The sequence below is a fragment of the Ceratotherium simum genome, chromosome 3 (assembly GCF_057802395.1).
Source record: "Ceratotherium simum simum isolate JZ-2026a chromosome 3, ASM5780239v1, whole genome shotgun sequence".
Taxonomy (NCBI): domain Eukaryota; kingdom Metazoa; phylum Chordata; class Mammalia; order Perissodactyla; family Rhinocerotidae; genus Ceratotherium; species Ceratotherium simum.
In genome coordinates, this window is record NC_141902.1 from 95,539,426 (window position 1) to 95,557,081 (window position 17,656).

General features: G+C 43.9%; 1 protein-coding gene across 9 annotated transcripts in view; it reads left to right on the plus strand.

Moving 5' to 3' along the window:
• The window catches only part of SH3GL3 (SH3 domain containing GRB2 like 3, endophilin A3), a 146,726-nt gene extending 129,823 nt beyond the window's left edge, over positions 1–16,903 (plus strand). For 6 of the 9 annotated variants that reach the window (XM_087429026.1, XM_004431994.3, XM_087429029.1 and 3 more), the window contains one exon: positions 16,394–16,903. In XM_087429026.1, the coding sequence (XP_087285152.1) occupies positions 16,394–16,599 (206 nt within the window). In that variant the 3' untranslated portion in view covers positions 16,600–16,903. The other 3 variants (XR_015551649.1, XR_015551650.1, XM_087429030.1) reach the window with 3 other exon arrangements.
• Positions 16,904–17,656: the final 753 nt, after the last annotated feature.

Sequence of the window (17,656 nt, forward strand, 5' to 3'; positions counted from 1 at the left end):
TTGTTTTCTTTTGTTTTGTTTTTGTTTTTTGGGGTTTTTTTTGAGGAAGATTGGCCCTGCACTAACATCTGTTGCCAATCTTCCTCTTTTTTCTCCCCAAAGCCCCGGTACATAGTTGTAGAGTTGTAGCTCTTCTATGTGGGACTCCGCCTCAGCATGTCTGGATGAGCGGTGAGTGGGTCTGCGCCCAGGATCTGAACCAGCAAAACCTGGGCCACTGAAGCAGAACACACGAACTTCGCCGCTACACCACCAGGCTGGCCCTGTGCTGTAATATTTTTAATGTTTAATTTTAACAGAGAAGATAAGCCTCAGACTAAAAGCTTTTTGCAGGCCAGAGTACCTAGCTAGAATTTAATAAAATTGTCTGTTTTCCATCATAATTATTCTCATGGTTACAGTCTCTTTGTGGTACTAATTTTCAATTTTCATTTTTTATGTAGTGTTTCATTTAAAGTTATTTGAATAAAATTGATTTCATTAAAATACTATCAAGTGGGTATTCAGGCATAGTTCTCTGGTAGCACTAGTTTCTGTTTAAAAAAAAAAAAGACCCCAAAGTGCAACCAATGCTCAACAAAATAGGATTTTCTCACTCTTGCAGCAATCCAGGGGGAATATTACAAGAGGATGAGTGGTTCTCATCCATGGAGTCACTCAGGGGCCTAGGCTGATGGCTGCTCTGCCATCTTCATCATGTGGCTTCCAAGTTGTCCTAGTTGTTGGCACTCCAGCCAGCAGGAAGGGAGGAAAGAACAAAAGTCTGTGCTAGACATTACCATGTGAGCCAGTGAGACAGAAATGATACACTCATGTTCCAGGGATGAGTGCTCCATCAAAGGGCCACATGTAGTGGCACAGCAGGTGGGAGATGCAGTCTCTAGCAGGGCAGCCACACCCAGTTACTATGGGAAATACACAGCAAGCTCTAGTCCATAACAGTGATGGAATTCTGCTGGACAGGAATTGCATTGCAAGGACTCTATTGTGGCAGTGAAAGAAGTTCCTTGACTAGACCCTGGTTCTGCTCTCTGGAAGGTGGGGGGAACCTCTTGTCCTTTATCCTATGGGCCCCTAGATTGGCTTCCTCAGAAATCTTTCATATCTTCCAAGGCCACATCTGAAGTGGACTTTTGGAAAGCTGCCTTCTGTGGTAACTGTGCTTACTGCTACTTAGGGGCCTTGAGGGTTCCTCAGTGTTCAGTAGATGCAGATGTGTTCAGGTCAGGCTTACACTTCCTCTCACAATTCAGTGCCTTTAAAAACTTAGTGAGCTTCTGATCTATATCTCCATCTTCCAGGTGCTGGTGTCACATCCAAGGTTCTTTCTTAGGTATAGCACTTAAGACTGTTCCTTTCTTGACTCACCTATGCTTCCCTCTCTTAACTTGTGTAGTCTACCTTGAAGCCATCTGAAACAACAGACTTGAGTGGGAAGGCAATATCTTTAATTTAATCTTTGCCACAGAACTGAGTGCCTTCCTTTGTTTTAGAGAGGTCTCTGAGAATGATTTGGAATAACAATCTGCTTATCTTCTGTTCTTTGGGGTACACAAGCATTAGCTTTTCTAATGCGCTGGGACCCAACCTTTGATTTTTCTCTCTTCCCTTTTATTTTTGCTTGCAAACTGGGCAATTCTTGTCTTTCATATAATAACTTTCTAGATGCATCAAGGAGTAGCTAACATACACTAACATTCTGTTTATCCAACTTCTTTCTTTAGAGCTTCTGGTAGATAGTATGCTTACAAAGTTATCATAGACAAAAATTTTACCAAATGTTTTGACGTAACTTAACAAGGGTCACCGGCTTTCAGGCCTGTTATTGCTGTTTCTTCTTCATCACTGCCTTGCCACAGAGTCAGTGCCATGAATTTTAGGTTTTATTATGGCAACACTCCACTTTTGATACCAGTTTCTCTATTAGTTAGGGTAATAGTAGCTACTGTTCCACAGAGACTCAAGAAAACAGTGGTTCAAACCAGATAGAAATTAAGAATGGAAGTCCAGGGCCAGAGATTTTTCTCTCAAGAAAATGGGCCAAAAGTGACTCACATCACGTCCCCTCCCATCCCACTGGCGAGAGCTGAGTCACACGACCATGTCTAGCTGCAAAGGTTAGGGGAGAGGTGAGCTGGAGAGCCACACCCTACCTGTGATTATACTATAATCATCATATTATATTATAGTGTAGGATATAGTATATTGTACTATAATTACAGTGGGAGAAGGGACAAGTAGGTTTTGGTGGCCGGCTTGCAGTTTCTACCACATATATCTACTCCAGATTTATTGTGGAAGAAAATGTCTGTTCTGTCACTCACTGACATCTCTATGGGGTCCCACATAATTCATTTCTAGAGTATTAGAATGTGGTACCATGTACGTTCCCACACTGCTTGTGGGAATGAACATTAGGATAACCTGGGGGTTGGCAAACTTTCTGTAGAGGGCCAAATAGTGAATATTTGAGGCTTTGTGGGCTATGTGGTCTCTGCTGCAAGGAGTCGACTCTTCATTGTAGCGTGAAAGCAGCCATAGATAATATGTGAATGAGTGGACCTGGCTATGTTCCATTGAAACGTTATTTGGCCCACAGGCCATAGTTTGCCTTTTACTCTCAAAGTTCTCTTATTTGAATGAAAATTTATTGTTTCTCTACTTTTTATGGCTTTTCTTTTCTATTTCTGGTCTGGAAAAACTTTATTCTAAATACATATATTATTGTAAGCCGCTTCAAAAAAAAGACCATTTCTGTTTAGAGAGAGCTGGATATAAACAAACTGACTAAAAACTTTGAAAATGAGTCCAACCCCACCCCCCACCCCCAGTATATTGTATCTGAATGAAGCAGAACAAACAGAACCCAAGACCCCAGGGCTCAATCCCTACCCCATCATCATTACCCTTCCAGCCTGCGTCCAAGCACGGGGTAGATCTTGGAGGCAGGACTTTGAGTCAAGCTCCCAGGACACCCTGCTCTCGTCTGCCATGAGAGAGCAGTCAGCTTTCCTTTGTGAAGGTGCCTCTATCTACCAGAGGGATGCTAAATGTGACCTCTCAGACTGACAATGTGGAGAGTGTTGTACTCTCTAAAAATGGAAAAGTGCTTTAACCAAAGTATCACTTAAGGGCATAAGGGCATGGCGTTTGAGTGCTGAAAATATGCCAGGTATTATTATTTGATGTTCTATATACATAGCTCATTTCATCCTCATAACAATATTACAAGGAAGTGATCATAATAAAAAATAAAACAGTAATAAATAATACTATAACAACATAGAAGTTACACTTGTTGAGTACTTGCTATGGGTCAGGTAATGTACTACATACTTCATACACATTTCTAGAACTATTATTATCCCCATTTTACAGATGAGTAACTGGAGGCTCAGAGAGATTAAGTGAGATTTTTCTCAAGGTTGCAGAGCCAGTAAGTAGCAGAGTGGGGCACTTTACCTTATAGATATTTCATTTGATATCATTAAGAAGGAATACTGGGGAATATTATAAAATGTTCAAGAGCATCAGGAATGATTTATTTCCAAGATTTTTGATCAGAGGGAATCTGTAACCAACAGGTGGTCGCAAAGGCAGTGTGTGGTATGCATCTGACTTGGAAGAAGAAAACATTGATACGACAGTGCGTTCTTCAGGTTCCTCCTCCAGACCGCATGCTGGCGCTTTTGTGCCCTCCTTCTTGGCCAGAGCTCAGTCCCTAGGCAGATAAGTTGTTAGAAGGGTGGTGGCCAGCCAGAGATCACGGATGTGCAAAAGATGGCTTTAAAGAAGGCTCACTGTCCAATGACTGGATTCTCCGCTGCTGCAGAGCCCTCCGTGTGCCACTGTTTGACGTGTGTGCCTGAGCCCCTCCCAAGCTGCCTCCTCTAAGTTTCCCTTGGCCATAGCTTCAGTCCCCAACTCCAACCTCGGGCTTCGTTGATTTGTGGGTGGAATTTGCAAGTGTAAAGAGGTCCTGTACGGTTTGTTTCTAAGGCACAGTTTCAAAAGAAAATGGCATTTTATAGCCTGCATTAATGGGAAATGACTTTCCATTAGGATTCTGAATGATTTGCACATAATGTTTATAAAGTGAAGGAAAAATGTCAAGCATTTCACTAACAATTTAAAGCAAAGCTCACAGGACTGCCAGAAATGAATTCCAAGAACATTTTCTTCATCATTTCTTCTTTCTAAAGAAAAAAAAAATGGGAGATGAAAGGACGTAGGTCAATTAGGCAGAATCCATCAGGGGACTGAGATGGAATCTTTGATAATATCATTTCTAGGTACTTAAGAGAATGAATAAAGTAAGCCAAAAATGGAGAAGGGGGGCGGGTGTGGAAATCACATCTTGAAATGATGGATTACAGACAAAATCCAAGTTTAGGCCCTGGCTAGGAGAAACCACGGCCTGTCCAAGCCCGTGAGTCTGGGGTCATGACGCTTCATCAGGATATGCTGCCCCTGGGTCCCCAAGGAGGAAAGGAGGCCAAGGAAAGTCCTCGAACTGAAACGTGTGCCTGGGTTGTTCCCAGAAAACCACTGGTTTTGAAGAAAATAGTGAAGGAACTTGTGACCTATGCTCAAGTGTCTTTCCTACCCAAGGGTAATTTTTTTCAGACTCCAAATTGTCACTTACTGAATTATAAGTTTAAAGATTAGAGGACCAAGTATATTTTACATTTTTTATCAACTCGTTTATTTATAAGGTTTTTTTTTTTTCACTGAAGTTCTTAAAGAGGCTACCACTTTATATAATCACAACTAAGGGTTAATGTGCTCCAAACTGGGATCAACTTTAAAAATGTGGAAGGCTGAGATTAGAGAACAAATGTGGGTTCCAAATGTGTGCTACAGGCATTTCAGAGCGAGGCCAAATAAATCTCTCCAATGGCTTATATTAAGACATTCTAACTCCCTTTAGGTATAAACGAGACTTTTATAAGTTTCTTGACACTTCTGTGGGGGCTCGGAAATAATGTCTAGAGCCCAAGTCATTCCCCTCACTGGGGCAAAATCTCTAGGATTACATTAGAAAATAAACATTTGTTCAAAGGTAAAGTGTGAAGTTTGAAAATTAAAGAAGACGAGCACTTTGCAGATAGAAATATATGCATTTTTTACCTAAATTTCCGAAGAGGAAATTAAAATTTCACACAGCAGTGACAATGATGATTGCTCAGTCAGCAGGCTATTTCTCACTTTTCTCTTTATTCCCTCCCACTCTTTTCTTCTGTTTTTTTTTTTTCTGTCCTGCCTCTGGCCCCCTCCCACCACATCCATTTCTACGTGTTTTCAGTGGTGGCTCAGAGTCAGAGTTATTGACGAGACAGAAATGAACCAGGAAACAGGAGCCCCACACTGTAGCCCAGATTCTGGCACTTGTTAGCTGTGTGACTTTGGGTGAGTTTCTTAACGTCTCTGGACTGATTTGAACTTGCCCCTAAATGAAATGACTGATCTTAAGACAGTCCAAGGTTCTTTTCCAGATTTAATTCTGTGGCTGCAATATTTATCTTTTATGAGTACTTAGCATTCTTATAAATTTGAAAAGTGCACAGGTTGAACATTTTCTACATTTTAAAAAATATTTTAAAAAATTGAAATGTGAACTATGATTATTGTTGATCAGTAGCCATTGATTTGAGAAAGGGGAGAAGCCCTTCTCTTGTTTTTCAGTCGGAAGGAAGCTTTAGAGGGAAAGATTTTCTCACTGCAGGGAATGGCTTCCTGTAATTCTTCTAAATCATCTGTAAAACGAGTTTTTGAAAAGCCTGTAAGACATAACTTCTATCTTAGTTGTGGGGATTTTAACACTACTTCTCTGAAATGGTTATATGATTATATTATCTCAAATGCTGCATATTTTAGGATCTTCATGCCTATTCTGCAATGATACATTTGGTCTTTAGGATAAAATTTAAAATACTATCATCTAAATATTAACATGCGTGCTTATGTTTTTTAAAAATAGCGTAAAGTCAATTGTTTCCAGGAATAACACATAGGGCAGCTGTGTTGCAGAGTTCCGGAGGGCTTTCTGCTTGAATCCACACGAATGACACGCTCAGGAGTTGTCCAGTGGGTGTGGCCTCAGGTGCACACACTAATGCCAGATTATGGGAATGAGGGACACAGGGAAAGTGTAAGAAAACAGTGCCAGGCCGATGATAAATGGCTGACACCAGGCCTGTGAGTCAGGAGCACAACAAGAGGTGAGTCTGTAGCCAACTAGAGACACTCGCCCTGTCCAAGGGGGCGGCCCGTCGTCCACGGCAGCTGCTTGTTGCCTGAGAGTGTGGGCCCAGGATAGCAGCCTTTCTGATTTTTCAAGAGAAGCCAGAAATCATATATTTATGTGCAATCTCTTGATTTTTAAATATTGGTAACTAATCTACATTGTACAAGGCAAGAAGCAGGCCAAATAGAACACTGTCTGCAAGCTGAGGCCTGGGCCAGCGGCCCGGAAGCCACCTCTGATTTGTCCTCCCCTTTCCCTTCACTCAGAGTGGCCAAGGCAGCCCACGAACCCTGGGCCTGGTTGTAGTGGAGGGGTCACCTCAGGAGGCTTTGAAAAATAAATGGACCACAGCTTCTGAGATTTCTGCAAAAGTCATCTCAGTAGATAAGTCAAGGCTTTGTAAAGTGGGGGGCACACACTTACTGTTAACTCGTCTAATATGACCTGTGTAAGTTGTGGAGGATTGGTGTTCAGGTTAAAACAACTTACACATGCTTATTTTTATAGATTATGATGATTAAGCTTGAGTTCCGTTGACAAGTAATTTTAATAAGTCCTATCTCCTATGGCTAAATACAGGGTTCTTACTTCTGGAAAGACAGTTCATAGACTTTCACTATACTTTACTTAGTAGTTTAGTACTTAATTGTCTTAGTTGGCTTGCGCTGCTGTAACAGAATACCAGAGACTGAGTGGTTTAAACAACCAACACTTATTTCTCACCGTTTTGGAGGCTGGAATGTTCAAGATCAAGGTGCTGATAGATTCGGTGTCCGGTGAGGGCCCGCTTTCTGGCTTCTGTCTTCTCATTGTGTCCTCACATGGTGTCACTATACGATTCATGAAAGCTCCACCCTCCTGACCTAATCACCTCCCAAGGGCCCCACCTCCACATACCATTACACCAGCGGTTAGGGCTTCAACATGTGAATTTGGGGAGGGATACAAACATTCGGTCCATAGCATTAACCATAGATTAAGGCTTAAAATTTGCAGATAAGGAAATCAGGGCCCAGAGGTGACCTAACCCAGAGCTAGAACCCAGGGATCTGAAGTTTCTGTCCAATGTGTTCTTGCCAGTAGACAAAAATAGTGTTTTAGAGATGTTGAACAACATGGTTTTTGTGGTATTTATCAGAATTATGCACCAGTGCCCTGTCTGAGTCAGCTAAAGGGAAAGTGTTAGCTTCAAAAAAATTATGCTACAAGAGCATGAGATTTTAGATTGGAAAAAAGAAATTACAACTTTTGAAGGAAGCTTGAATCAGATATGCTCATTCTAATTCAAAAGAGACGATATCTAATAGGTTGAGCTTGGTGGCTGGCCCAGAGTACACACTCACTGAGTGTTTGAGAATGAGTGTGAACCAGAAATAAACTTGAAATTCCAAGTCAGTTTTTTGCCCCAACGTGGTAAGAGATGAACTCTCTAGTCAGCTGGTGCCGGCACAGTCTCGTCTTGGGGTTGTACAGCCAAAGCTGCAGAAGGAGACTTGGGTCTCCTTCCTCTCTGGGCCGCGGATTCCACCCCTTAACAGGAAACTTCCTCTCTGCTCCCTAGCTGCCCCATAGGTGGCAGAAGTCATAAGGAATCCCTTCTGAACCTCCAGAATTCAGGAAGTGAGCAGAAAATGAGCCCACTCAGCCAAGATGGGTGTCACCTGCAGTCCTCACTGTTAAGTGGACTTTGGAGTCAGAGGGAGGCCCAATCCTGGCTCTCACTCCATACCTCTGGGTCTCAATTTCATTCTCAAAAGAACAGGAATTATCATCCCGACTGCACAGGGTTGTTCTAAGGATTAAATTAGATCATGTAAATTTGAGGTGCTGGGCACGCACACATGGTACTTGCTACGGAGTAAGAGCCCACAATATGGTGGCTGTTAATGTTACATAATTGGTTATCTGATTTCCCAGCCTACAGCAGACTGGAGGCGGCAGATTAGAAAGGCCTGAGGGACCACTTCTGGACGGCCCACTGACAGCAGGAAAAAGTGACAGGTCGCAGCCTGACTACAAGGGAGGCAAGAGAAAAGCTGTAAAAAGCAGGAACAAAAACTCAAAAGGCCCAGCAGTCTGGGGCATTTACTAAGAGACAAAGAGCCCTCCTCAGGTCAGTAGCTTCCGGGAGACTCCATGCCTTGTACTCTGATAGGGCCTCCTGTTGACAGCAGTTGTGTGAATTACTTCTCTCTCCATCCTCTTTCCCCCCTAAAAAATAGGAGTGGGGAGTCATAGTTTGCCTTTCGGTGGGGATGCTCTGGCCGAATGCTTCCAGGTAATGAAATCCCCAAAGTCAGGGCGAGCTGAGGAGAAGAGAGAGCAGTGGGCTCCTTTGGAGGTCTGAAAATAACCCAAGTTCAATACAGGGGAAGAGTGGTGATGTTCAGTGCTGCAGAGAGATGGGTGCCCCGTGCCCCGCTGACCACTCCCTCCACCTCCACCTCCTCGAAGTCAGGGTGAGCAAGCCTGAGAGCAGCCCTGAGAACAGGCTTCCAGGTCCTGGTGTGTGGCAGAGACAGAGGGAGGAAGAGAGACAGCCCGAAAGGCCAGTCTCCACTCTGCTGTCTCGTCCACCACCTGGAGTTTTTGTTTTGTTTTGTTTGCTTGTTTTTTTAATTGAAGCCTTGAGCTGCTTGCTTTGAAGCAGGAGCTTGGGCTGAGGAAAGCAGGACAGAGAGTAAGTACCTGAGGGACAGCTCCCAAGCGTGACTCGCAAGGCCAGGTGGGATGGGCAGACCTTCCAGGATCAGGGAAGGATTTAGGTGGAGAACAGTCCTAGAGAGCATTCCAAGGCCTGGGAGCTCCCCAGGGCAGACTGAGCTGAGGACCCACAGGCTCATTCCAAGCCTGGTGGATGGACCACCCCCTAGGCTGGGGTTGGCCCAGAAATAGAGTGAGGATAAACTTGCAAGCTAACAGTTTTCAGTGGGGAGACATGGCATAGGTCAAATCTCAGCACTGCTGTTTAATTGCTTTGAACTTCTGTATGCCTCAGTTTCTCCATCCATCAAATTGGGGGAAATAATGGCACCTAATCAGAGCGCTTCTCTGAGAATTGAATCCACTGATATCTCTGAGGCACTTAGAATATTGTCCTGGCACATGGTAAACATTAAAAACTGAGGGTGATTATTTCATCCCTATAGCCGATTGGGGCGGAAGAATGGTGGGGCTGCCGCTATCAGAACAAGATGTGCTCAGCATTTCTGTACATGCGAGTAGCCCTGTGTGGCAGGGACTTGGGGAAACAAAAGGTGGGGTGGTGGGGAGGGCACTCCCAAGAATGTTCCTGCTGTTAAAATAAGAGGGGACCCAATATTGTTAGAAACTGGACCATATTATTGCCAAGAGGGAAGGGAAATTTATTTTAGGGAGAACGTGATTTCCCTACCTGTGTGTGTTGCTGGTGCTGACTCACCGGCCACCTTAAAACTCTTGTGTGAGGGTCTCCTTTTTTTTCCCCCTAATGGTGTGTAACAGAGCTTGAGTAATAAATATTTAACAGGGACATTCCCTTTTCTCTGTTAAAATAATCTTTGTTTCAGTGCTTTAACAAGGAAGACTGTGTTTTTCCCACCTCTGCTCTCATGTTACGTTAAGCCAGGTCTCAGGAGTAAGAGAAAATAAACACGGGCTGCCCAGCCAGGCAGGAGGAGGCAGCCTCCTCGCGGACAGCACAGCATGGGGTTGGGATTTCCGTGCCGTCTCGGGCACTCACGTCCACGTCAGCCAGCGAGGAGCCCGTGTGCTCTTATTTGCCATGGTTCCAGGTGCCAACCACTGAACGAGGAAAGGATGCGGGTGGAGGTGGTCGAGGAGCAATAGCTGCAAGACCCCAGGGGGAAAAGGAGTGGGTGGCCAACAAAGATGGGGCGCTGGGTAGGACCCATCTATTCTTTAGGGCAGATTTCCAGAGAGGTGGCGGCTTCTGATTGTGAGCAGCCGGGCGTTCAGTCACCTTGTAGACATTAGTGTCGAGTCCAGTTGGAAGGATCCCCCAAGGACGTACAGCCTATTCTGCAGAGCTTCTGGGTTCCATCCGTGGTGACACTGACTGACTTTTGTGGAGAAGGAAAATTCACGCCCTGTCACTTAGGTGGGCAGAAACTTGGTTTCTCTTTGGCTGAACTGAACTTGGTTATGAGCCTCCATTTAGACCAATGGCGGAAGCAACTTAATCTTTTTTCCATTTCTACTTTTGGCCAAAAAAAAATTTTTTTTAAATCTTTTTTCCATTTCTTCTAATGGTGGAAAAAACCATAATCTTGCCATTTCAGGGTAACTCAGTCTCTTCCAATAGAAAGCGTAGACTATCCATTTATTACTTTGTTAATTCAGGATTTAAACCCAGTCAATTCAGCTGAAATTCCCTGTCAGGGCTTTTGGGTTTTCTCAAAGGTTTCCCCACTCCCACCCCAGGATGTTGCCTGGCTGTGAGGGGGAGTTTATGGAACATCATGGTGGCAGGTGAGGGGGCTTGGCTGGGTCTTAACTGCTTCCACAGCTGAGATAGCTGGTCACCCCAAGCCTGGGCCCGGGTCTGTGGCCCAAGCCTCTGTCTCTGGGTTGCCAGATCTCTGCATCCTGAGCCTGTGTACCCACCGCCGGCCATCTCTGGTCCAGCTGCCTCCTCAGCACATTCTCACTTCCTGCTGGGACCTGAGATTTGTTCACAGTTCATGCGGAGCTAGGGGTGGCGCCCTCAGGCTCCCTCTCTGTTTAGTTACTCCACCTGCCATTTCCACTGTGCACAGTACCCTGTGTTGGTCTAGAGCACTTTGGGAGCCTGCCGTCTCCCAGAGTTCCAGGGGGAAGTGGGGCCTCAGAGCCCCGTACCTCAGGGTGGAATCCAGGGAGCATTTCAACCTTCTTGCCCACCCTCTTGCCTCTCCAGGCCCCTTTCCTGCCTCCAGGAAGAGCTTGTATCTCTTCTCCGGGTGGCAAGAAACAGCCCTCCCCTCTCCACAGCTGGTAATAGAATCTCTTGAGTTCCTCAAGCTCTGGTTCCTTGGAACCCAGAGGTCAGTCTCTCTCCCTCTCTCTCTCTCTCTCTCTCTGCCTCTCAGATCTCATAGAAGCCTGGCACGAAAGCGGAAAGCCTTGCTTTCATATTTCGCAACTGAAATAGCGTTATTTTGGAACTTATAAGCTAAACATTGGCGGCTTTGTTCATGTGCAGGTTCCACCCTCCCCCTAAAGTAAGGGGGGCCACAGCTGCTTGTGTTAGAGTCCCAGACGGCAGAAATGACCCAGCAGGACAAATGCACTGGATGATATTTCAGCATATCACCCCACTGCGTGTGTAATTCAGGACAGCAGCCCGAGCTCGGGTACGTGCAGGTTTCTCCACTGCCCACGCTGTGGAGAGCTGTGCTCAGTGCTGGGGGAAGCTCAGAGGTGGCTGGAGTGCCAGGTGCTTGAGCCTTCCCTGAGTCAGGGAACTCTTGCCCAGGAGTCTCTCCACATAGTGGTCTTAGGAGAGATGCTGTGTTTTGGGTTCATTTGCTGACAGAGTGTGATGTGAGTGTTGGTCGCTTTCCAGCTGTTGGGAAATCAAAGTGGGCAGCGTGACAGTGGTCCCTTGCTCAGAATAAATGAAGTGAGAAGTGAGTAATGTGTCTTTTCCCTGGTTTGTTGAGTGTGTATGCAGGGAGTACACACATATGCACACATAGGTGGTGGCTGGGAAAAGTGCATGCCCACCATTGGGTATTTATTTCAGTCATTGCAGAAAGCTCACAGAGTAAATGGGAGGAAAAGAAAATATATAATTAGCCCTATAGTCAGTGTGATAGCCCGCAAAATGTCCTGGCAGCCCTTAGCAGTGTCATGGATCATGTAGGAGTTGACTTCAGGAGGTTAGATCACGGGCTGGGGTCTGGAGCCCTGGAGTCTCATTTTGGAGTTGCCGTCAGCCCTGAGAACAGGCTGTTGTGACGTCTTGGAGGCATTGCTGCCTCCTCTTCAAGAAGAGGATTCATGGAAGACCACCAATATCCATCTAGCATTAACATTTTGTGTTCAAGGAAATGCTTCTCAAGACTATCATGTGGTTGGCACCTGACTCCTTCTCTATTAAAAACGAGTAGTGGGAGAAATGCTAACAGAATAGTAAGCTAATCATTTTTATGGACCACATTAAAACACATAAAAGTTATTCATTAATAAAATTGACTTTGACTCAACAGCTCAAATTGTCATAGGTTTTCAGTGCCCAGCCCCCACCCACCCACCTGCCCACCCAGATATACACTGTATTCCCAAAGGAAAATGAAAAGTTCTGCATTGTAAAGTCATTTCCCCAATGCTTTGAAACCATTGACTGTTATTCTGTTCAAATTCAAGATGATGAACTGGGTACCAGTACTTAAATCCTTCCACTCCCCAACTCCCATCCTTATGATGAAAGGAATATACAGACTTAGGGTGGAATGGAGTCTGTCTTGGAAGGAGCCCTCCAAATGCTAGAAACATCAAGTAGATTCTAGAGATTATAGGGCCAGATTTTAAAAGGCTGACCTTCCATTAAGTCACCACGTGGCAAGGGGCTTCCTACCTGGAGAGGAAGAAGAGCCCCCCCTTTTCCTACCAACTGAAACTCCTTGACACTCTCAAGCTCTGGTCAAAGACAATGGAGGAAAGGGATACCATTAAGCTGGGGCTTCTCAACCTCTTTTGGACACTGGAAGCACCTGAGAAATTTTTAAAATCCTGATGCCCAGGTCGCATTGCCAGAGCTTCTGATTTAATTGGTCTGGGGTTCAGCCTGCGCAGTGGGCTTTTTAATGTGCCTCCAGGTTGAGAACCACGGCCACGGGAAGACAAGGGGGAGCCTCACTGATAAACACTCCTCAAGTGAGGGGGGGCTTGGCTCTCACCCCACCTGGGCGTGGACAAAGTGCTGAAGAATTTAGGAGTGGGGATGGCACTGAGGAGGACTGCCCTGTCACTAGGTGAATTTGCTGCCACTCCCTACCTCTCCCCAGGACAAAGGGGCTTCTCATTTGACCCACCACAGAAATACCCAAGTGTATCTATTCTCTTCACTCGGATGTGAAAGATTTAGTGAGGAAGGAACATAATCTCTAGCAGAACTTGTTTCAACTCTCAGTTGAAGTCAAGAGAGAAAGAAAGAAAGAAAGTGTAATAATAATAGAAAAATGAAATAAAAATGGAAAGCATTAAATAGAATGGCAGAATTGAGGTAACATATAGACAGATATCTCAATCACATGAAAGGATTAAATTCTCTTCTCAAAGGACAAGAACTGTGAAACTGGCATGGTCTTGCTCTGGGACACTGCCCCTGCCTTTTGACCCCACTCTTCTGGTGTGATGTGATGAGGACATGAGGAGCTGTTGAGTGTGTGGATGCTTCCCCGGTCTCCTTTGGGATCCCCGTTCATCTGTTGGTGGTGGCCTCTGTCCATGTGGTGGTCTCCACATCGAGGGGGTGTGTGGTCTCCAAGTAGATGGGGTGTGTGGTCTCCATGTACATGGGGTGTGTGGTCTCCATGTACATGGGGTGTGTGGTCTCCACATCGATGGGGTGTGTGGTCTTCATGTAGATGGGGTGTGTGGTCTCCAAGTAGATGGGGTGTGTGGTCTTCATGTAGATGGGGTGTGTGGTCTCCAAGTAGATGGGATGTGTGGTTTTCCTGGGATGGGCTTTAGCCTCCTTCCAGCCCCATCTTCACGGGATGTCACATCTCCCTCTGAGCTCACCAGTAGTTCCTGCCCACCACCCTTCGGGGGGTGGGGGGCATTACCTCACTTGGCCAGGGTAGCCCCTCAGCTCCTGCTCATCCTCTCACCTTCAGCTTCTCTACATGGAACCACGGGAACCACTGAGACCTCATGTCCCCTTCAGCGGCTATGGTGAACTGGAGTGAGGTGACCACATCTCCTTCCCAGACAAGCTAAGTCACTATCGTAAGCCATGCTAGAGAGCATTCCATGTTCAGAAATCCATAGGACTAGGTAATTTGGGGCCATTTTTTTCAAATCTTCAAGTTTGAATATTTTAGAAAATAGAAAAAAAGTTTATTTTATGAAGTTAACATACTCTGATACCAAAACCTGACCCGAATATAAAAAGGAAGTAATGTCACTTTTAAATATAGATGGAAAAATCTTAAATAGTAGCAAACTCAGTCTAGCCATAGAATAAAAGTGTAACACATAAATAAGTGCAGTTTCTTCAAACCATGTAATGGTCATTCATTTAAAACTTTTGAAATTAATTTTATGAATACTAAAAAATATGATCCAGTTAGAATCAAAATGAGATTTTGTTGGGGGAGCTTGATACACTGATACTAATTGATACATTAATACTGGTTGAATGATTTCATGAGAATAGGAAATTTTGAAATAGAAGAATAATGATGAGGAACTTCTTTACTAGTTATTAACATTTATTTTAAAGCTACAACATTTAAAGTCATATGGTACAGTTACCTAAATGGATCAGTGCAACAAAATAGAAAATCCTAAAATAGATCCAAGTGCACATGGTAATTAAATACATGATAAAGATAAAAGTAATATTTTAAATCAGTGGAGAAAGAACGCATTACTTAATCAATCATGTTGAGATAACTGCTTAAGCATTATTAAAAATAAATAATACCTCTATTTGCCAAAATGCAAATGGATTAAAAGTAAAAATTTTCACATGAAAAAATTAAATTAAAAAATTACTGGGATAAATTTAGTTGAATATTTATATGTAAATAAAGAAACCATGAATGAAAAGTTTGATCAATTTGGCTGCTTATACTGTTTAAAATTTCTGTACTTATGCCAAAACAAAACAGAAACCTCCTTCCCTGCCCCATTGCCAGTACATACTCCAAAAGCAAAATGAAAAAACCAGATGATAAGCTGAGAATACTTGTATCAAACATGGCAGATAAAGGGTTAATATTTATAGTGTATAGGCCCCTAAAACTTTTAAGACAAAGAAAGATAAAAAAATAAATTGACAGTAAATGTTAAAAGTATTGGGAAAATTTACGTTCTGTGAACAGCAAGTTCGCTTTAGAAGTTTACACTCAGGAGTTAATCGTGCACATTTGTAAATACATGTGTATTAGGATATTTTTCAAAGAGTTATCTATGACAGGGAAGAAATGAGGAAAGGAAGAGAGAGAAAGAGGAAGGAAGGATCTTATCCAATAACAGGAGATTTGTAAAAGAAATTATGTTTTATGTATTGATATAGTTGACAACCGGTCGGTAATTAAAAGTAGTCGGAAAAGATGTTCACAATAACATATATATAGGAAGATTCTTTTGTGAAAACAGCTATATGTAAATACATACACAAATATATTCATAAAGGTATCTGGAAGCTTCTATGCTAAAATGTTAATTTAACATTGGTTATCTCCAGGTTAGTAGGTTACAGCTGACTTTTCTCAGTTCTGCATAAGTCTTGTCTTTTCTCTCTCTCTCTTTTTTTTTTTACCATTGCCATGTTTTAATTTTGAAATTAAAAAATAATTATTTAAAAAATGTCATTCTGAGAACTTCTTGGTACAGTAACCCCAAGATGTCAGGCTGGTCTGTAAATATTCTGCTCATCCCTCTCCAGTCTCACACTCTGCCATGTTCCAGCTTCTGATCACCAGCTCTAGGAAGATGTCGCCAACCACCCAGGCCTTTCCTGCTTCCTTCTCCTCTGAGCTTCTGAGCTATGAGTGATACATCACCTCATCTCTGTTCTTTAAATGTTTCACATGAGTTGTCCAGTCTCCACAAGGAAACTCTAAGCTCCCTGAGGGGAGTTGGGCCTTGTAATTCTGCACCTCCCTTGGGCTCTAGACAGAGCTGAGTAGGAGATGCTTCAAGCTGAGTACATGCTTCAAGGAGATGGGCTGGGCCTGAATTCTTTGGCTGGGAGTGCTGATGAGAAAAGCCATGGGCCTAGGAGGTCACCTAGGGCGTCACCTGCTGAGGGGCAGCTGGGAGGGCAGAGACCACAAGCACAGCACAGTGAGCTGGGTCAAGCCGGCCTTGTCAAGGGAAGGAAGGCAGGGGCCTGCTGTTCATGGTTTCTCCAACTCTCCACCTTTCCAGTTTTCCGTGGATGATTTGTCATGTTAACGTGTACTTTTTATCTCCATATGATGCGGACAGGTTCTAACGTTCCCATGGACCAACCCTGCTGTCGTGGTCTCTATGACTTTGAGCCAGAAAACCAAGGAGAACTAGGATTTAAAGAAGGGGACATCATTACATTAACCAATCAAATAGATGAAAACTGGTATGAAGGAATGCTACATGGGGAATCTGGATTCTTCCCCATTAATTATGTTGAAGTGATCGTGCCTTTACCTCAGTAAATGTGTAACTCACACTTTGGACATACTTTCGTAACTGAAATGAATTCACACCAGTGTTCTCCCAGTGTGGTGTTCTGTGACATCCTTGCTCTTTGACCAACTTAATGACTTTTGTAGGTGTGTTCTCTTTATAATGTATTTTGTATCAATTTAATTTGTATAAATGATTTTCTTGTCTTAGCTACCTGAAAATACAGTTTTCTTTTTGGCTTATTGTTCTTTAAATGTTATTGGTTAACTTAGTCATTGGTTAAATAAATGTATGTGCTTCCTGTTGCTAAAAATAAATGCACTATTGCAGTTATGTCCATGAATTGTTCATATTCCTCAGCCACAGTGGAATGCAAAATTTGAAACTAAGACATTCTAAGTATTTTATTTCCTGACATTACTGATCGCATCCAGTCTTTTCCCTTCATCATGTTTTAGCTGACCTGTGAATAGCCCAATAAATATGACACACCGTGTTGGCAAAAGGCCTTGGTTATTCTTAATGGTAAATTGATTTGCAAGTGCAGTCTTCCAGCTGCAGAGTCCCACTGTGCTCCATGGGTGACCAGGTGGTCGCAGCAAGGATGCTTACATGCTTGCTCCTGGTCAAGTCAGCAGGTCTGAGAGTGGGCTTCAATTTCCACCTGACTCAAACACGGCACACTCTTCTCCCAGTTGGGGGATAGAAAACCCTTCCATGTACTTAAAGTTTGTTTATAAAAGAGCCTAACGCAAGCTTCTTATGCTGCCAAGTCCTGGCTAGGTTTTCAAGCAAGTCCTGTTATGGATGCTCAGGAAACAGCATGGTCAAGGATCGGGTTGAGTGCCCAATAACGTGATCGCTTAGGTTCGGTGAACCAGCCCCTGGCCTCACTCAGAGTATGCACTCATCGTGTACTTTGACCCAGTGAAGCCCATAGCAATCCTGTTGGGAGGGGGCAGGTATCATTTCCCCTTTTGTAGAGAAGGAGCGCCATCGAGTGGCTTGCCCAGGATCAACAGGCAGGCAGTGTCAGAGCCGGAGTTTGCACTCAGATTGCTCACTGCACTCCACTGCCCACTTCAG